The following is a 21,864-nucleotide window of genomic DNA, read 5'->3' as shown; positions in this document are numbered from 1 at the left end:
AAAAGATAATTCAAGCTGTTAAATTTAGTTTTGATGTTTACTCATTGCTTCTTAATGTTCAAAACTACATGGTCAGTCTCATGGCTTTGCTGCCATGGAGGTGTTGCTGTTTGCTGTCAGACACGTTTTGCTTTCATAAACCCACTTCCTCCCATCCTCAGTATCCGCACACACCAGCAGCATCTCACACAGCGCTGAATGTGTGTCAGAAACACACACTTATTTGATCATATGGTGGAAAACACTGAAATGGTGGTTTTTCAAACTGGGATTTTGCATCTGGGCTGCTGCATTGTCTTCTTTCTCCCAGCTTATGGAGGTATTTCAGTATTTGGGTACCTGAAATGTATGCAATATTATTGAATTATCATATGATATATTTTTGAAAAAATAATTATAATTACAATTTTTAATTTTGTGTTTGGGTTAATTTCATGCATTGCATTTATGAATCTAGCTATCACATAGGGCAGGTCTTGGACACCAGAGTAAAATTGTTTGTTTAATTTAATGTCCTATGGTTTCACACTCATGCTGGTATACACACATTCTCCTCACTTAAAAATATTAAATAGGTGTTTTGTAGATTATACCCATTATAATATCTAGCACATTTCATCTGGCACATGTAATTCACCACATTAGTGGTGTGAGCACACATGAGTGTACCTGTGGGTTTATGAACCAGTGAATAAAGGAGAGGTGTGTTGTAAGGCTAATAAACTGGGTATTGAGAATTAGAGAAGGTATTTGAGAGAGAGGGGTGAGCATATATGTGTGTGTGTGTGTGGGGGGGGGGTGCTCACGTCTTGGGTTTGAGTGCCAAACAAATAGTCACAAAATGACTTTTCTGTTTCTCCTGCAGATTATATCATCTCACTTGGAAAATCAAGTTTACCCATCATCATTACTGCAACTCAGGGAGAAAATGTTGTTTTGCCCTGCAATGAAAGTTGGGATAAGACAGAAGATCATAGCTGGCGTAAAAACGGCAGTCTACTTTATAACTATAGCCCACATATGAACAAAACTGTGATGAACTACTCTTCAAGCAGGATGCACGTTGACCCCCAAAATCCACACAAACTACAGATATCTAATGTACAGCTTTCAGACGCAGGACATTATGAGTGTTTCCCATTAAGGCAACGATGGATATTGATCATAGAAGGTAATTCCACATTATGACCAGTGATTTTAAAATACATTTTTCAAAATTGTAACATTTAATAACACTTCCTGTTTATTTTGCAAATAATAGTAAACAAATGTTAACTATTTGTTTTGCCACCTGATTGTGTTGCCAGTGATGGAGAGCAAACCACTTCCACTGAAAGACATGCTACTCTACACAGTGCCCTTAGTTACAGGACTTGTAGTGTGTCTCATTATCTTCTGTACTGTGTGGATTCACAGGTGAGTCATCACTACAAGAGACACAATAACTTTCATATAGTTCAGAAACCACACTGGTCTATAAAACATAACATTTCAGAACTACTCATATAAGCTATCTTTTAGGATATTTTTCTGAAATGTTAGCATATAAATTTTATTTATTATCTTTCTGCCTTCTTAGGAAATTTTTGAATATTAAAAAAAGTGGTTTTGGATCACTCCTGTGTAACACAGTCAACACAAACATCTGTATTTGTATTTTGTAGTCTGTATTAAACCTTTGCAGGAAATGCTGGAGGCAATGCAGCCATCTCAGGGTTAGGAGATCTGAGAGGGCAGGGATAGGTGTTACTGAGAATGGTGTCTTGCATTCTTGGGGATAAAGACTTTATTCATTGTAGCCTATATTATTGTTCATAGGTCTCTCCTATTTTTTAAGATTAAGAGTTTATTGTAGCTTGCACATTAAAGAAAGGTTTTCGTGTACAATGAAATTCTTTCTTTGCTCCTTGCCAAAAATCTGAGACAGAAAATTAGAATAAAATTGTAATTGCAGGGTGTGTTCTTAAAGAAGCTGTTGTGTTTACAACAATATATAGGGGAGACCAGGTATGGTTGTAACACTTTTTGCTTCAGCACCTGTAACTCACTGAATTTTTTAGCTAGACTTCTCAAAATTTTATACAAAGTACACCCATTTGTTTACTACAAATGGCACCAATTGAAACTTCAATTGAAATATCACAGCCGTCGTGAGTTGATGTCAAATACATGGTGTTCCCTTGTTACAACCTACCAACCTTTCTGTTGTATTTTTCTCCTGTGTGTTTGCGGTCGAGTTTTTTTTCTATGCGTTGAGTTTATTCCGCATCTCGTGTGATTGGTTTGGCTGCTTGTGAGTGTGTGTGTGTTTGTGTGTGTGTATGTGTGTGTGTGTGTGTGTGTGTGTGTGTGGTACATGGCAGATACCATGTACCTTTGCAACTGATCTGACTGACTTGCCCTTATTTGTCACCTCATCAGATGCTTCTTTTAAAAAATATTTGCAGGCACACCTCTGTCAGTCTTTCTTTAAAATGATTAAAAATCAAGAAAGTTTTCTTAGTTGTATGTAAGGTGATGGTTGTAACACGTTTTAAAGCTGTGTTACAACTCACCCCACCCCTGTCAGCCATTGTTTAACTAGCTGTATTAGCAAGGTGATTTGAAATTCACAGGGGAAAAATGCATCACAATTTACCTGAGAAACTACAGTTTAATGTAATATAATTCAAATGGTTTTATCTGCAATAGTATAAGTACTAAACAAAATATAGTCTTGATTCAGAAATTTACTTTCTCACCTCAAAATCAGTTTTTTTCACGATGGAATCTGCATGTGCCTGTTTACAGCCTTGATATTCACCATATCAGGGAGGAATTAGGTAAATACTGGAATGATCATATGACTCCTATTTTATCCATGATCGGTGGAACTGATGGTGTTACAACTCTCCCCATTTTACAACCATACCAGGTCTCCCCTACAACAAATATGTGCTACAGTGACATACTTTATTTCTGTGGTAGGCCAGTGAGTCTGGTGGTAGTGGAGAAGGAAGAGTTCACATGAGTAATCTCTTCTCTCTTTTTTTTTTTTGGTTTTACATTTCACACTTCTGTACCTCTGGCCTGAGGGTCTCTGTGGTGGTAGATCTACAGAGAGGGCAGTGGAGCTCATGTGATCTTCTCAGCAGTCTTCACCACCCTATGCAGAGAGGGCAGTGGAAAGTTAATTAGTCAGATTTAGTCATGTTATATTGCCTTCAAGGAAACATGGTGTAACGTGAGCAAAGTGAGAACAGGATGTGAGCAGAGTACAAATTTACCTTTTTATTAGTTTATCAAGTGGCATTTAGCACTAGTAGACAAACAAAACAACAACACACGTGTCACAAGTGAGATGACTGACAAAGAACATGGATGAGACATACACTTAAATACAACTACAGTAACACGCAACAGGTGCAATGAAACAAAGGACAAGTGAGATGACTAACAAAGACAAACATATAAGAACGAGCAAGAGCACTGCCTTTAAATCACATTGTTGAACACGAGTGTAATATCCGAGTCCAAGATCCCAGTGAGCAAGCCAAGGGTGGCAGTGGCAAGGAAAAACTCCCTAAGAGCATGAGGAAGAAACCTTTAGAGGAAATCAGGGGGGAGCCCATCCTCCTCTGGCTGATGTCGGTCACCATAACAACAATAATTAGAGATACATAAACAAAGAAGTGATGGGAATGACAAATAGTTCTAATTTGGGGTGGTGAGAAGGGCCAGCAACTCCAGCATTAAATTATTACAGCCTAGCTAAAAGGGCAGAACCAGTTGGTAACACAGGCTTGGGGACATCCAAAGACATTGGCATCTAACCTCTACACTGTCAGCAAACTTGAGTGATCACATGCAGTGACAGGATGAAAGCACCAGCGCCCCAGTTTACCATAAATCCCTTTGCCTATGAACCCCTGGATCTGTACCTTTATCTAAGAGGGTATATTAATTACCAAATGCTAAACTAAATAAGTAAATTTTCAACCTAGACTTAAAGATTGAGACTGTGTCACAGTTACCATGAACCCCACTAATACTCACTTACATACCGAAATAATTCAAATTCAGGCCCTGAGAATCTTCTATTCAGGTTAGTCCTCATCTACATAAATAATCACCCGCAATCTACACAGCTAAAATTCCCTGGTAACCAGGGGTGGAAAGTAACGCATTACATTTAATTCTTGCTCAGCTGCCGCTCCTCCTAACAACACTAGAGGCACCCGAGTCAGTCCTAGACTCTCTAGGGGCAGTCATGGCCTGGTGGTTAGGGAACTGGTCTTGTGACCCGAGGGTCATGGGTTCGATCCCCAGACCTGAGGTCATGACTGAGGTGCCCCTGAGCAAGGCCCTTAACCCTCAATTGCTCACTTGTATAAAAATGAGATAAAAATGTAACTCGCACTGGATAAGGGCGTCTGCCAAATGCCATAAATGTAAATGTACTCTCCAGGCACAATCAGCAGTGATCTGTTTTAGCTGTCTCTATGGCTCCTTAAGGAAGCTTAGTGAAATGGATCACTGCTGAATCTTTTTGGCTCGCCTTCACGTCCTCAACCCCTTCTTTGTGATCTCTGGTTGCGTTTCTTGTGTTTAGGTGTCTCGTCACCTTATGTTCTCTCTCATCTCTCTTGCTTTTCTACTACTTATTCGAGTAACTATCTCCTGTGCTGCTTACTTGCCTACCTCACGTTTCCCCCTGCTTTATCTCTTCCTATCCATTCTTTGTTTTATTTTGGGAAGGGTTTTTGTTTCGTCGCGGCGTCTGCCTGCTGTCAGTTACTTCCCCTGGCGTCCTAAGTTTCGTTTTCTCGCGTTGAGTTTTCTCCACGTCTTTTCTGTTGCATTTTTCTCCTGTGTGTTTGCGGTTGAGTTTATTTTCTATGCGTTGAGTTTATTCCACGTCTCGTGTGATTGGTTTTGCTGCTTGTGTGTGTGGACGCACGCACATATTTTGCTCTTTGCGTTTTGTCGGCACTTGTGTCTACTACTCTCTTGGTTTTGACGCGGTGTGCACTTGTTGGTACACCCAACTTTACATGCGTGGCCTTGCCTTGCGTGTGCCCTTTCCATTGTCTCATAATCAGGTCGTAATCAGGTGCACTTTTTTCCAAAAGGATTAGATTGTTCTATCTTTAAATAATCTATCTATCAGGATCTGTGGGATCCTGTGGACATTTTATTGTGAATAGTGGGATCCTGTGGGCACTGTATTTTGAATAGTTGGATCCTGTGAGCACTTACTTTTAAATTGTGGAATCCTGTTGCATTTTAGTTTGATTTGTGGTATCTTGTGGGCATTTAATTTTGTGTGCATTTTGTTTTTTTAATAATTTGTAATTTAAATTTCTTTATTCTAATCATAATGTTGTCCATTGGACAATAGGACTGAAAATTGTTTGCAACCTGGTACAGGTTGTGTGTGACGGGTAGGGTGAGCGAAAATAAATAGAAACGATCACGCCAAGTCTCAGGGAAATAGGATGGTTTAATATGTAAAGTGCGCAAACCAAAACCCGTGAACTGATCCGAATTAAGGATATAATAACCAGCGGTCAACTGGTACAAAGACAAGACATATATAGACGAACAAACGACCCTCAAGTGAGACGGATTGCGGGCTCCGCCCACTTGAGGGACGAACACAACACCGCACCCACAGGACAAGCTGCTGCTGTAGACGGGGGCGACCAGTAGGGGGCCGCCGTACCGTGACATTGTGATTGTCCTTGTGCTGTGAGGAAGTATGTTCCTGAGCCCAGCTGATCTTTTGCAAGTGTGGATGTGCACCTAAATACGCTTTGAAATCGATTAAAACAACTTGGGCTGAATTTGATTCATGACTCATCCTTTTTTGCATTAAATAACTGAAAGTAACTAAGTAACCTTTACTCAAATTACATTTTAAATGAAGTAATTTTGTACTCAAATTTTGAGATGGGTAATTTTACTTTAATAAAATTTAGGCAAAGTAATGATCCTTTTACTCAATTACAATTTTCAGTACTCTTTCCACCTCTACTGGTAACTATACTGCACAGTAATTATATGAATGAAGAGCTAACACATCTGTTCACACTGTAAGAAACAAATGGGTTAAAAACAAAGTGAGAAAATATTAGAAAATAATGAGGACACTAAGGTCAGAGGTCACTGAAATGGCAGGGAGGAGAAAAAAAGGGGTCAAACTCTTGCATGCAATTGATCCACGTGGCTTCTTACTATGAGGGTCCTTTGGACACCAAGTCTTTGATTGGTTCCTATGACTTTTCCTATTGCCAGGAAATATAGGGCATGCACCTCTTCCCCTCTTCCCTACCATTTCATTTCCCTATAATATTTATTTTCACTGATATTCTCGTTGTGATCTCAATGGATGTTTTGCAATCTGAAAAGAATATTGAATTAAACGTTGTGAATTTTGTTACAGGGAAAGCAAAGCGAGCTTTGGGTCAGAGAGAAACATGGTAAGTTCCTTCTTTCTATAAATATTCTCAAGACATTGATATATATAAATATATCAAGACATTCTCAGGAGAGCTGAGAGATATAACCTGAGAGTTATAACCCTTCTCCAGGGTTTCCTCCCTGTTGGACATGTATGTAACACCTCACCAAGAAGGTGTTCAGGAGGCATCTGGACCACATGCCCAAACCACCTCATCTGGTTTCTCTCTATGTGGAGGAGCAGCGGCTCTAATCTGAGCCTCTTCTCAGCCAAGCCAACCAGGCCATATGTGTATTTCTGTAGGGGTATAACTTATTTGGTCCATCACATAGGACCAATTTGTGATAGGAGACCCTATTAGGGGCTTTTCTCATAGCTCCCAGGATCATGCAAGCACACAAACCCCTCCACCACGATAAAGTGGTGATCCAAGCAAGGGATCTTTTGGACAGATCAACCTGTCCATGACATCCCCTGCTTTTCCCTGATGATGCTAAGATTGACTCCAGCCCCACCCCATGACCCAGACTAGTGAGATAAAGCAGTAAAGATAATGGATTATCATTAGAACAAGACAAAAAATAGTGCTGCTTTGTAAAATTTAGATTTGACTTTGATTGTTTTAGATTTAATTTGTGTTTTAGATTTAATTTAATTTAGAAATATTTGTGAATACATATTGGTGTGAAGTCTTTTATGTGGACAAATTTTTGGACAAATTAAGTGACATATTTTAAGAAGCACTCATGAATGATGTCAAATGATTACTGTGTTTCAAAAACCATAAGTCACAGAATACACTAATGATGTGACAGTTTTCTGTGCATAACCATGCAATATTCCCTTCCAAATGAGTTCATTTTCTCACCTTTCTTATGCATGTGCAACTAGGAGAGATCCCTTCACAATGTTCATCCTGATGTACAAACTATCTGCGTAAGTTTCTTACCCAAACCAACACGACCCCACTCATACTACTTCCACCATCCCAGCTCACTCTCATGCCTGGTGTCAGTCGTTGGCTTAACCTCACCACACTAAACCTTATGATGCAGGCAACACGTTTTCCACTCTTCTGCATTCTTGTCTTAGGTCTATACAAATGCCGAAATATGAAGTTACAGCACTGCCATGTTGAGGTTTGGTTTCTCAAGATGCAAGTAGGTCACTGAACTCTCTAAATTTCCACAACTTCAAATCAGAATGTTTTGAGTTATGAGTTAATCATGTTGAAGTTACTTGGATTTTGCAGTAGGCCTACCACAAAAATGTAACTGCTTAAAATAACTAGTTTGCTGGATGTGTATCTGGTGATTTGGTATGACAATTTGGTAAATGATGTTGTATTGCCACTGTTAAACATCATTTTACTGTAATTCTGTTGTTTCCATGTACTGTACTGTACTAAATAAATGCATATAATAATAAATATTAGTTTGACCCGCCTAAGATGAACACACTGAGTTTTCTGTTGTTTTCATTGATTTTCATTACTTCATGGTGCAGTACTCGGTTCAACCAGAAGGTTGTTTATGGCTTCACTGCTGATATAATCTCCGCAAATATAGATTGGGGAAGAAGAAGAAAGTTTCCGCAGGTACTGTGAGCAAAAGGGATCGGAAAAAGTTAAGGAAAGTTAATGGAAACACTATCACAGTGTCCTAATTTGTTACCTTTGGTACATATGATTCTAAAGAAGTATTAGGAATCAGGAAATGGTTGAGTCCCTTTTCAGTTGTATTCCCCGGTGAGTGTTTTAGATCCCGAGAATTTCGATAACTATAGGCCCATTTTGAATCTCCCATTTCTCACTAAACTGCTGGAGCGAACAGTAGCTGCACAGTTAAAGGAACATATTGAATCATGTAATCTGTTTGAGGTATTTCAGTCAGAAAATCACAGTACTGAAACTGCTCGTCAGGGTGGTGAATGATTTGTTGATGGCAGCTGACCAGGGACTGCTTAGTTTGCTTATTTTACTGGATCTAACTGCAGCATTTGACACAGTGTGCCATAGCCTATTGCTATCTCGGCTTTTAAATATGATTGGCATAACTGGGACTGCGTTAGCATGGTTCACTTCTTATCTCTCTGACAGCCAGCAGTTTGTTTCTATTGGATGTTTTAAATCCGATATTTGTTCTGTGTTACATGGAGTCCCCCAGGGCTCAGTCCTTGGACCTCTGCTTTTCAATTTGTACCTGCTTCCTCTTGGGGACATCATTAGGCAGCATGGGCTGCAGTTTCACTGCTATGATGATGATGTGCAGATTTATACCTACACCAAAACTGCCCATAGCTTGCCTCCTCTTGCCTTGTTGAGCTGCTTAACGGATGTTAAGGCATGGATGATGGAGAACTTTCTGAGTTTAAACAATAGAAAGACTGAGGCCATCATATTTGCTTCTACTGCTACAGTTAGGAGATTTGGTGACACTACTGTTAGTATTACGGGTTTTGTTGTTTCTACCTCTACTGAGGTAAGGAATCTCTGAGTCACGTTTGACTCTACGTTATCTTTTGAGTCACACATCAAAATGTAGGGCAGCCTTCTTCCACCTCAGGAGTATTGTTAGGATTCGCCCTTTCCTTTCTTTTGCTGCTGCTGAGACCTTGATTCATGCGTTTGTCACATGCCGACTTGATTACTCCAATGCTGTTGTATGGCCTCCCTGCGCAGGCCTTGAGCAAGCTGCAGTATGTGCAGAATTCAGCTGCGAGGGTGCTTACCCATAAAAGATCTTGGGAGCATACTACTCCAGTTCTGTGTCACCTTCATTGGCTTCCAGTGCAGTATCACATCCAGTACAAACTACTCGTGTTGGTTTTTAAATCCCTGCATGACCTTGCTCCTTCCTACTTAAGTAGGTTACTCCAGCCATACTCCCCGATGTGTACACTTGCTTGTGGTTCCGCCCTTTAAGTTAAGTTCCACTGGGAAAAGAGCATTCTGTGTCGCAGGTCCAATGCTGTGGAATGGACTCCCTGATTAAATGCGGGCTTGTTCATCTATAAATAGTTTTAAAACAGGACTTAAAACTCATCTTTTTAAATTGGCATATGGATGAGATTTATATATTTTTGTGTTATTCTGTATGTTTATACATATTTATCTGTATTTTTAATTGTATCTTATTTTTCTTATGTTGTACAGTGTCCTTGAGTGTCCAGAAAGGCGCTTTACAAATAAAATGTTATTATTATTATTATTTATTTATTTATTTTTACGTTATCTATGTATCTGAATAGATAGACATCTTATCTGTAAGATGTGGTTATGCTAAATTGTACATTCACAAATAATAATTGTTTGCACCAAATGGTAGAGTTGTTCTCTAAAAACCAATCGGGAGAAATGTTGTGTGATGTAGGTTTGCGACAGGATGCAGTTATGGACGGGCGTGTAATGTGCTAGCTTGTGGCATGCGATATAGTGCTGTCTAAAGACCCGATAGTGTGCCATATTTTGTCAATTGTGATTTTTTTCACCGCAATCGAAATTTGTCCTCCGATTTTTACCCATCTGTGCAGTTATAACACACGCACACATGATTACTAGGGGGCTGTGGTGCACATGTGCCAAGAGCGGTATAATAATCTGATAAAATCATCAGATCTGATGTTATTTTATTTTAAAAAGCGTCTGTGATGTTCCCCTGTTGGTGCAGGTTGTTTTTTTTTTTTTTTTGTAAGCCCGATGAAGCTAGGTCTAGTGCAGGTGGAGCGCCCCAACACTCCTCTAGGTGTGAAAGAATGGGTCGCTCTCAGGAGCTCAGTGACTTCCAGCGTGGGACTGTGATAGGATGCCACCTGTGCAACAAATTTCCTCGCTCCTAAATATTCCACAGTCAACTGTCAGAGGTATTATAAGAGAATGGAAGTGTTGGGGAACGACAGCAACTCAGTCACGAAGTGATAGGCCACGTAAACTGAAGGAGTTTGCCAGTCCTGCGAAGGACTGAGGTACCGGATGCTTGAGCCGAATAGGGTGATTTGTGTGAGATAATAGTGATGTCCTTCTAATGTGTAATTGTTGAATAAATACCGGCTGTAGTTCATAAGTCTTTGCAATTAGCTGCCTTTATTTTTTCACATTTACTCCTCCCGTGTCTAGACTATTGCTGTATTGTATGATAACGTCCTTCGACCCTTCTTTATAAGGTTTGAAAAATTATTTAATAAAGGTTAATGGGTCATTCCAAGATTTTGGTACATTTCCTGTCCCACCACTTACATTTCAAATGTACATATCCAAAATATCTAAATGACTTTTTTTTAAACAATGTACTTGTTATAAGACAAACTGTAAAATTTGGTGGAAAAATAAGCTCCTTAGATATTATTCAAAAGACCGAATACCTTTGGACCACCTCAAAAAAATGGCCGATTTCTCTTGTCCCACACATTGGGTGACCAACTCCTTTGCCAAATTTAACAATTAAAATAAGATCTAAATAAATTACTTCCTCTTGTATATTGTTGAAATGCATCTCATTTACTTATGAAAACAACTTCTTTGGTCTACATTGTATTGGATGTCACAGTTTTTACACTATTAAGTTGTGTCCCACAACATGCGCGCAGCCCTGTTACCATAAGGAATATCTGGCAGAGAAAGGGTTAAAAATATTTGTTTACTGGCAAAAAGGAATTTGCATCACAAGAACATTTCCTGCCCACATGGCAAGAAAAATGGTTAGTGCTCTAACAATTTTCAAGGTTTTTTTTCCAGATATGTTTGTCCAAGTTGTGTGTGTCACTCAGTGAATGCAACTCTGTTCCTCATATTGTAAGACTAATATTGAGTACAGTCAAAATTTACTTTATTTACTTATATAACCATATTTGTCCTTGATCTTGTATACATAGCTAATTTTTACAGTTAGCATCTGTTCCTGGGGTAGACCACAACTTAGACTAAATTTGCAACCCTGTTAGTCGCAACCATGTTAATGTATACCAATTGTATCTAATAAAAAAAAACTGCTTCCATACTTGAGCTTGACGAATCAAACTTTTTGATAGTATAGAACTTGTAGCTAAGAAATATGTGACTAAAATGATCAAATTGAAGATCATATTTTCAGAAGTGGCCACCCCTGAAATCTACCAAAATCCTGGAATGACCCTAATAACTTTAAGATTTCAAAGCAGATCTTTCATTTTCACACAGCAGAAGTGGATGCGTATTTTCTAAACCGTCAGTTTTGTCAATACTACAAATGTTTGATTTCCTCTGCTTTTACACACCTCAGCTTGTTAAATAATTAGCAAATCCATCACTAAATAGACCTCAGATTTAAAGTATGACATTGTACTGTGTAATGCTGGCTTGGTTTAGTACTCGTACTTGGTTTAGTGATTGTGCGTGTAAGTAGAGAGAAATGATTTAGCTTTCATAATGAACCTAGCTAGCATGCTAGCTGAAATTTTAACACACAATTTCTCTTTGGGTGTGATTGTGTTAAAGTAGGTGCAATAAGATGTACTTTTTAAGCGAAAATGTATGAAACTAGTGAAGACTTAAATTTAATAGTTTAATACATTACTCTAGTAATGTAATGTCTTTTATATTTGTTTTAATAAATATTTAGTTCTGGGCAAGTGAAGTGTCATGAGTCACTGAGTCTTTCCAAACACTTGTGCCGAAAAAGATTCAGGGCTTCAGTGACGGTGACATCTGGTGGTCAACTGAAGCCATTACAAACTCTAAAGAGCGTCACTGAAGCAATGGTACCGTTTCAATTCTATGACAGCAGTAAAAGTTCATAAACGTCCGAGTAGTCATTCAAGTGTTTTGTTCATTCATACCAAATAATGATTAAATTGTCATTACATTACAATGCAGATGCTCCCGCCATACCCATTGAATAAATGCAAATTATATTAAGGGTTAAATGTTGGTTAAGGGTGATGTGTAATGATATATCTTTGTATAGCTGGCATGGCACCAAACCACTCAAATCTCTCAAACCTGTCAAGCTGTCATTGACTCAGAACGCATTGAAACGCCGTGAGCTGATGCCACACACTGAAAGACTTTGAGCCAGTGAAAAGCTTCAAAACATTTTGAAGTGATGAAGCACAATGCGAAACAGCGGTGACTTTCGAAGCTTCAAACATCATCGATCATGTGACACTGGTGTACTTTCATAAACCCACTTCCTCCCATCCTCAGTATCCACACACACTAGCAGCATCTTTCACACAGTGCTGAAAATGTGTCAGAAATACACACATATTTGATCACATGGGGAAAAACACTGAAATTATGGTTTTTCAAACTAGGATTGTGCATTTCTGCTGCTGTGTTGGCATGGTTCTTTCAGGTATTTCATTTATGTTCACATGATTTGTTCTGATAACATGTTTAATGTCTTTCATGTGTGAGAATAAATTTATAACATTAGTCATGTTTGACTTGTGTTTCTCTTGCAGATTATATCCCCCCTGATTGTCTCTCCATCAACATTACTGCATCTCAGGGAGAACATGTTGTTTTGACCTGCAATGGAAGTTGGAATGCAAAGGTTGATGCTGTCTGGCGTAACAACGGTAGTCTGCTACTATAGTCCACATAAGAACAAAACTGTAACAAACTACACTTCAAGCAGGATGCACAATGACCCCCAAAATCCATACAAACTACAGATATTTAATGTACAGCTTTTAGACACAGGAAATTATGAGTGTTTCCCATTAAGGCAACAATGGATATTAATCATAGAAGGTAATTCCACATTATGACTAGTGATTAAAATAAATCTTTGAAATAGCAAAATTATTACCTTTAATAATGATACTGCCTTTTTAATGCAATACATTTTGCAATTGACAATAAACTATGTAAAATACTAAGTAACCAAATTTCTTTTTTCACCTGATTCTGTTGCCAGTCAAGGAGAGCAAACCACTTCCACTGAAAGACATGCTACTCTACACAGTGCCCTCAGTTACAGGAGTCATTGTAGTGTGTCTCATTATCTTCTGTACTGTGTGGACTCACAGGTGAGTCATCATTACAAGAGACACAATAACTTTCATACAGTTCAGAAACCACACTGGTCTATAAAACATAGAAATTCAGATCTACTCATTCATATAAGCTTTTAGGATATTTTTCTCAAAATAATAAATGTAATTTATTGTCTTTCTGCCTGGTCAGGAAAATTTTGATTAGTATTTTGATTAGTATTGGATTAGTATTTTGTAGTCTGTATCAATGCTTTGCAGAAAATGCTGGAGGTGTGCACCAGGATAGGAAATCTGAACCTGCTGGGCTAGGTGTCGTGGTTTTACTGTGAATTGTGTCATGCATTCTGGGAGATATTCATTGTAAATTATTCGTATGGCTCTCCAATTTCAGTACTAAACACTCGTGTGGAGTACATTAGAACAACTCCGTTTTAGTCAGTTCAAGTTATATTGCCAACAAGCAGAGGTGCTTAGAGTATTCAACAATTTAACTAAACTAAAAGTAAAGTACTGTTACTTGAACCACATTTTACTCAAGTAAAAGTAAAAGTATGCATCCAAAAATTTACTTGAGTAAAAGTTTAAAAAGTACTTTGATTATAAGTAGGGGTGGGCGATATGGGAAAAAAATAGTATCACGATTTTTTTCATAAAATCACGATTTCTATTTTTTAATCACGATCTTCCATCCAAAAAAAAAACAAAAAAAAATTGGGGCTATAAAGCTTTCTTTTTAAGCAGATTTAAATGAATGATATTGCAATTTTCCATGTGCAAACATTGTAAACAAAAAATGTAAACAACACACGTGACACTGTGTCACGTAGGGCTACGCCCCCCTCTCCTAGCTGTCACTCCGGTTTCCCTGTTCCTCGTGTCTGTTGTTCCCTGCTCCTTGAGCCAGCCTTGTTGTGTTTCTATGGTTTACCCACGCCTGCCACGCCCATGTCGTTATTGTCTTCACCTGTTTCCATAGTTGCCAGGTTTGTGGCTTTCACGCCAAATTGGGCTTGTTTGAAAATCCAGCCGTGGGTAAAAATTCTGGGGTTGCGGGGTGCGGTTCTTTGGGCTACTTTTGAGTTGGGCCACCACGGGGGTTACAAGTCATCACAAAGAATCGATCGCGATATAATACTTAATTTGTCTCCATTTTAAACACTCGCCACCCACCCATGGCTGGATTACTGACCGGGCCAGTGGGACCAGCGCCCAGGGGCCCTTGAGGTCAGGGGGCCCCGGGGGAACCCTGGCCGAAAACTTTTTGCGATGCCTATCAACATTTATGGTACAATATATTTTTATTTCCGAGGGCCCTCCATTTTAAGGATCCTCTGACTATTAGGGACTTTGACCCCAGGGCCTCTTTGGGGCCCTAGCCATGCTTTTGGGGCCCCTAGCCATGCTTTTGGGCCTCTTAGGAAAATGGATTAGGCGTTGTGGCACTGGAAATTTTATATTTTATGTTAGTTAGAATTGCCCCAGTCGATGAGCGCCACAGCAATGCAAACATTCCAAAGTGAATGCTATTCCGCTGGCAGTGACGACGCTTTCTTTCTGTTTGTCAGATTGATATACAATAAACTGAGTCTGGAAACGAGTGAATGTGTCAGTCTACCATCCAACACAACGCAGTTACAATGGCACAGATCAGAGGTCGTCTAGTTGTAGGTAGACCTCCTTTTTGGGACCTACAAAAATCGAAATTGCCCAAAATGTCCGTTATTCAATTCGCCATTCGTGTGGCCTTTTGCATTGATTTAACATTTTTATTAATGTCCTGCATTCTTGCCTGTCAGAATCGGTCGGCAATTTACAATTTACCCGCGCAGATTGCCTCCTAATCCGCATACTAAATCACTAACAACATCGCTAACAATATCTCTGACCTCGTTTTTTGAAACACTGCTTAGTGCTGTAGTGAGCTGATTGGAAGACAGCCTCAGACATCTGCAATACAAATTCAAATTCACTAAAGGGTTACAGAAACAATTACTATACTGCGTCATCTCTTGGGATGCTTGGGAAGCAGAATGCATGACCTAAAGCTGGTGCATTGTTAAGTAATGATGGACTATTGGGCAAAGATTACATCTTCAGGAAAGTTTTCATTAATAATGAAAACCTGACATAAATAATAATAGATTAGGTAGATGTGCAAACAGAAAATATAAAGGCAGAACTATGTAAAGTGCATGTGTGAGGGGAATGCTCATTTTCAATAAAAACAGTCCAGTTAGTCCAAAATTATAAACTTTCCCTATAAACATTGGCATAGTGCCACCAGTTACTTGAAATGACACCCCAAACCATCCACCAAGGTCCAAGTGTGTGACGTTTGCGTGCTGGGCGACGGACGAGACACAGAGTCCAACGTTGTGCACAAACGACAGCGCACGAATAACAAATAGACGTACAACGCGGACTGACTCAAACAAAGACGAGCACGGGACACTGCGCGAACGCACACAAAATAGAGAGACAACATAAGCCACGCATGATGACGAGAGCCACAGGTGAAACTGATTAACACACGGACACAACCACACCCACGGAGATACACAGACGGTCAGGGGCTGTACCGTAACAAAGTGAAGGTGTATGTCTGCCAGTGTTGGGAACGTTACTTTAAAAAAGTAATTAGTTATAGTTACTCACTACTTGTTCAAAAAAGTAACTGAGTTAGTAACTGAATTACTCTATAATAAAAGTAACTCGTTACCAGGGAAAGTAACTATTTGCATTACAGTTAAAAAAAAGTTATATGCCAATGAATAAGGATTTTTTTTTTGAAAAAGCAGTTTTTACAGTCAGTTGAAATGAGTAGATCAGGAAGGTGTTTAACGTTTGATATTTATTGCACACCCACAGACCAGTGCAGGATAAAATCCTTTAAAATCCCAAATCTTTGTTAAAAATAAAAGCAAAAGTAAACAGTTACACTATATAAAGTGCATTTACATCTATCAAATTAAATTAAATTCTCTCAACCTGAGACAACTGGTTTGTTCACAATAGAAGTAAACTTAACAATAAAACCTCTATTCTTAATTAAATAAATCAAATACCCAGTCTGGTAGACATTCAGGAACTTCAAGTATTTTCTTAAATAATGTTTATATCGCCACCTTGAAAATTTTTCCTCGGCTTGCTCCTGGCTCGCCATTCCTGCCTCTTCTCCGTTTGTGTCGTGTCACTGGAGTATTTCGGCGCGCGTGTAAAAACACTGGCTCTGATTGGCTACCATAATGCTGCATTAGCCAATCGCTTACTGACTTGTTAAGTTAAACAGGTGTTACACCGAGAACTGTGACCTATCGAGATCTGTTACTCCTCACTAGCCTGGGCAGCGGTGCGCTCGGATTACTGTTAGTATATCAATATAGTAACGCACCGCTTCTAATGACCAGTAACGTCAACGGCGTTGTAACGACAGGAAAAGTAATTAATTATATTATCCCGTTACTGACAAAATGATGCCGTTACCTAACGCCGTTATTTTTAACGGCGTTATTCGCAGAGGTGTCAATTCCAGGTTCAGAAAGTAAAAGTCCTCACCAGGATTTTTCTCAGGCTTCCTGGATTGTGTTGATTCCACTAATTTTACCTGGGTTGCTATTAGTGTTGTCAAAAAAATCGATATATCGATACGTATCGATACTGAACATTCTGAAACGGTACAATACTTGTTTCCCTTAAGTATCGATTCTTTTTACATAAAATGCGCTTTCGTTTGACCCACCCAAGCTGCCGTAATGCACAGGACAGTTTGTAATGCTAATATGGCAGCTAAAGCAAATGCAGTGCTGTTGGATTCGAAGCAGATACAGATGGAAAACCGAAGGACATGAACAAGCCCGTTTGCAAGCGGTGCTTTTGGAACATTTCAACGAAGGGCGCTAAAGCCTGGTTGAGTGACCATAGCGCTCGACTCCGGCCACCTCGCGCGAACCTCTGCAAAGAAACACCCCTCAAAACAGGGGAATGAACACTTACCTGACGAATTTTAATGCTGCTTTATGTTTCAGTGTGTTTCAGGTTTGAAAAGTGCTGCAATTTAGGCTAAAGTACTTGAAAATGTTGGAATTGTAACTACTTCGTTTCACAACAAATATCTATCTGACTGAACAGTTTTCTTGTATTACATTAATTCCAGGATGAAACATGAGAGAACGTGAAGACATTAAGATTGGGCGTTTGAAAATCAACAACCATTAAATAATGTGATTAAAAGCGCAATATTTCGAATCATTTCGAGTATATGTATAAATATTTAACTTAATTAAGTTTAAAGTGATGGGAAATATTGGTACAAGCGCTTGAATTGAGCCCTGCAAACATGACTTTGTTCATTTCGCTGAGGCGCGGCGCGCGCGAAGTTACAAAATTCGAGAGGTGCACGACCTCGCGTGCGCCGCGCTACAGCGCGATGAACAAAGTCATGTTTGCAGGGTTCATACACCTTGTGGAATTCAAACACTTGTATGTCACTTTCAAGGTCCATTTCAATATTTCCCAGCACGAGCAAAGACACTTTGTCAGACGTTCAAAAGACGTCCACTGAAAATCCAGAATGAAAGTTTTAGCGACGTCTTTTTTAAACGTCTATTACTGCCGTTCAGTTGCAGTTTTTGCACGTCCTGACATCCAATAAAGGTCCTAGTCAGACGTTCAGATAGAAAACTCGTCATAGACGTTCATGTTAAGTTAAAAAGTTAAGGTCCTAGTCACACTGTCAGATTTTGAACCAGTTTTGAACGTCCACCAGACATGCAAAAATGGGTCTGGACTGACCGACGTGATACAGACTTGATTTTACTGTCTTTTTGACGTTGCATGTTTGTTGGGATAAGTTAAATGTTTATACATATACTCGAAATTATTCGCTTTTTTATCACATTATTTAATGGTTGTTTATTTTCAAAACGCCCAATCGTAACGTCTTCACGTTCTCTCATGTTTCATCCTGGAATTACAAGATGCTCGTATTTGTTAACACAAAAGAACTGTTCAGTCAGACAGATATTTGTTGTGAAATGAAGTTACAATTTCAAGCATTTTCAAACACAAAGCAACATTCATTTGTTTGTTTATTAAAAAAAGTAAAAAGGCTTTAAAACGGAAATTAGCACCGTATCTGACTTTAGTATCGAAAATGGTATCGAATTTCAATATTTTTTTAAGTATCGTATCGAAGTTGTAATTCTTAGTATCGTGACAAGCCTAGTTGCTATAATTAGAAACTCTAGCAAGCTTGAGCAAAATCCTGGTGAGGACTTTTACTTTCTGAACCTGGAATTGACACCTCTGGTTATTCGCAACACTGATGTCTGCCCTATACCACCTTCCTACCCAAAGTGTCCTCTTTTTTGAAAACCAAAATATGGTCACCATACTCTAAAGAAGTATTGCCAAACGAATAAGTTCTGGATTTTGACCAAGATACAATTTAAAATCTCATTTTCTCATCTACAATGATTTACAATGATATCAAAACTCATTCTGCCATATCTGGTCTTTCTCTCGCTCTCAGCTTAGACTTTTGGCCTTACCCATTACACACTGCAATTTCTCCCAATTGCATGAATGGTTTAATGATATTATGGGCTGTAAAGAGAGTAATATGCTAATCCCTTCCAATCTTTCTTTTTGGAACATTTTTTTAACATTTCAGTTTATTTCTCACACATGTTACAAACTGAAGATCCTTTGCCATTGATCTTTTGTATCAAATCATGTTTACAATCATAAATCATTGACCTACTGATGTTTTTCCTCATTACAAGTCCTAAACTGGCCCATCCCTCCAGGGAAGAGTACCAACTTCCCAAAATCCTAGCTCATCTGCTAGGTTTCTTTGTGTTTATAATGCATATGTATATTACTAGAGAATTTTGTGTTACAGTTATTTATGATTACAGAATGGATGACCTGAGTCAGTTCCTGAGAGAAAGAAGGGTTCTTGAGGAAACAATACAGACCATGGAGCATGAAAATGTAATTAAACTCAACACAAGAATATTTGTTGATAGATTAAATAAATTAACTTACAGTTTTATTGTGCTATCAGCAGTGAATAGGTTGTCTAACCGAAATAAATTTCTCATACTTTTCCATCCTTATTTAGATTGATATAAGCATGATAGAGTTGATGACAGATGAGCAGCTGAAGACTTTTCTACCATCATATGGTGATCGTCTAGCAGTAATGGGATTTTGTCAGCGAAAGGAAAGTAACCTCCACAAAACCCGGAAATCAAAGCTTTTTGAACGGCTGAAAAATAGACTTTCCAGAAAAAAACTTGACAATGATGGAGATGTAAATACAGAGGAAAATCATCAACCCACCCCAAAAAAGAATGCTCTGAAGACCATGAGAAAGGTAGAAATAGGATGGATGACATGATGATGAAAAGCAAAATTTCAAGCAGGTGAGAACAAAACGTGGAGGGGGAACAAGAAAAGTTGATGTTTCAAAGGAAGCACAGAAGAAAGACTTGATGGAGAAAGCAGTTAACCTCTTTTTTCCAGATGGGAAAAATGTTATTGGGCCCATAACAGATTTTGAGGTTGATCTCAGGGATTATCATGAGTTGACAGTTGATGACCGAACTACAGTTGGACAACTGTACAATGATACAAAACTCACTCTTCTGCGGTTTTACCTGACCACGAAGAAAAAATGAAGTGACATTCAGAATTCCTCTTCTGCTTCTTCTGTTTATGATGCTACAGCCTCCTCTTCAAGTTTTGAAACAGTTAGCTCAGAAGTGGTATATCTTGGAAGCAATATCAGTGATGGGGGTTTTGACTTTTCCCTATATTCTACAGAGTATGTAAGCAGTGTCACTGAAGATGTTTCAGAGGACAGCACCATTGTTTTTGTTGGAGACCTCTCTGAACGTGGGCATCTGAATTTGGATGATACACTTCCTGTTTCACTACAAATCATGCCAACCAATGAGAGAGTGAAAAGAATATTGGTTGTTCACAGAGTACAAGTTCTTCCAGAGCTCATACAACATTTCTGTGATGATGGAATCCAAGATGTGGGTATCAAAATCCAGCTTATACTTCCAAATGGATCACTTGAGAAGGCATATGATGATGGGGGAGTTGTGAGAGATTGTCTCTCAGAATTCTGGAATGAGTTCTACGATCAGTGCACAATGGGCAATATATTTAAAGTTCCTTTCCTTCGTCATGATTATGGACAACAGGAGTGGGAGAGCGTAGGGCGAATAATACAATTTGGATGGGCAAGAGAAAAGTATCTTCCTGTGAAGATTGCACCAGTTGTGTTTGAACAGGCTGCCTTTGGATGTGCAAAGAGCAATGTAGTTGATAATTTCTTCAAATACATTTCTGAATCAGAGCGTGCAGTATTGGAAACATGCATATCAGATTTTAATAGCATTGACCAAGAGTTGATTGAGATCTTGGACAACCACAGTTGCAGAAGAGCACCAACAGCGAGCAATGTAAATGAAATCCTTCAAGAGCTTGCACACAAAACACTTATCCAAGAGCCTGCCTATGTAATAGAACAGTGGGATAAAATTCTCAGTCCAGCTTGGCATAACTTTGAGGAGCTCACCACAGTATATGACAACTTGCAACCAACTGGGAGAAAAGTTCTGAAGTCCCTTGCTTTCCCAGACACAATGAATGACTGCCAGAAGGATATTCAGCGGCACCTTACCACCTACTTGAGGTACGCTGATTTGCAGCGTCTGTGCTTGTTCCTCCGATTCTGCACAGGCTCTGATCTGTTTCTGGGGAAGAAAATCACTATTGATTTCTCACAAATTCAGGGATTCCAGAGGAGACCTGTGGCACATACGTGTGGGTGTGTACTGGAATTGTCAATACATTATGACAGCTACCCAGATTTCAGCTCTGAGATGAATAAGTCTTGGAATCTAATGTATGGGTGATGGACATTGTGTAATCTAGTCCATGAAATTGCAGTGTTCAGTAGATTACAGACATCTGTGTTTATGGCAAGAGAAATTTGTTCTGAGTTACTATGCAGTCATTTTGTTTAAAGCTCATCATTTTTTTGTATACATCATCATTTTTTGGTATAAATCTAATCTAAAATAATATTTTAGAGATTAGAGATTTATGTGATTGAAATATTGTGGATATTCTTTGTAATAATTATTGGTTCTGTCCAATATCAACAGTTTTTTTACACTCAGTGTTGAAAAATTTGCCAAATGCTGACCATTTGTCATACTTGTTTACTTAATGTTTACTTGTTACCTGTTACCATTGAATCTGTTTGCATGTTGTCTTACATAGTATTTTAGCAAAAATGTTTCAGTCTTTTACCATGAGTTCTATGGTGCACACATTTTCCTAATAAATCTTACTTTTTAAATATATTTAGACATTTTGGTTTATTTGCCTTCAAAGTCCCTCAGGTCTTAACAACAAATTTACTC

The 21,864-nt window shown here is 38.8% G+C and overlaps 1 protein-coding gene across 2 annotated transcripts; it reads left to right on the top strand.

The window, feature by feature from the left end:
* Nucleotides 1-156: 156 nt before the first annotated feature.
* Nucleotides 157-7,842, top strand: LOC143511612 (uncharacterized). 2 transcript variants are annotated; one of them, XM_077001197.1, is made up of 6 exons: nucleotides 157-319; nucleotides 866-1,171; nucleotides 1,308-1,416; nucleotides 6,425-6,461; nucleotides 7,334-7,378; nucleotides 7,535-7,842. In XM_077001197.1, the coding sequence occupies exons 1-6, from the start codon at nucleotides 199-201 to the stop codon at nucleotides 7,556-7,558; spliced, it is 642 nt and encodes a 213-aa protein (XP_076857312.1). In that variant the 5' UTR covers nucleotides 157-198; the 3' UTR covers nucleotides 7,559-7,842. The 2 variants fall into 2 exon arrangements, 1 of the variants encoding a protein (XP_076857312.1); XR_013130191.1 differs by lacking the exons at nucleotides 7,334-7,378; nucleotides 7,535-7,842 and adding an exon at nucleotides 6,573-7,298.
* Nucleotides 7,843-21,864: the final 14,022 nt, after the last annotated feature.

This window comes from Brachyhypopomus gauderio, chromosome 4 (assembly GCF_052324685.1).
Source record: "Brachyhypopomus gauderio isolate BG-103 chromosome 4, BGAUD_0.2, whole genome shotgun sequence".
Taxonomy (NCBI): domain Eukaryota; kingdom Metazoa; phylum Chordata; class Actinopteri; order Gymnotiformes; family Hypopomidae; genus Brachyhypopomus; species Brachyhypopomus gauderio.
The sequence above is the reverse complement of the archived record's forward strand: the minus strand, read 5'-3'. Positions and strand labels throughout refer to the sequence as shown.

What these genes read in the sequence shown, in the direction of transcription:
- LOC143511612 (XM_077001197.1), top strand. Translation starts at nt 199, where the DNA reads ATGTGTGTCAGAAACACACACTTATTTGATCATATGGTGGAAAACACT. An exon ending in ATGGATATTGATCATAGAAG is followed by an intron (nt 1,172 to 1,307) that starts GTAATTCCACAT and finishes TTGTGTTGCCAG; the next exon opens with TGATGGAGAGCAAACCACTT. An exon ending in TGTACTGTGTGGATTCACAG is followed by an intron (nt 1,417 to 6,424) that starts GTGAGTCATCAC and finishes ATTTTGTTACAG; the next exon opens with GGAAAGCAAAGCGAGCTTTG.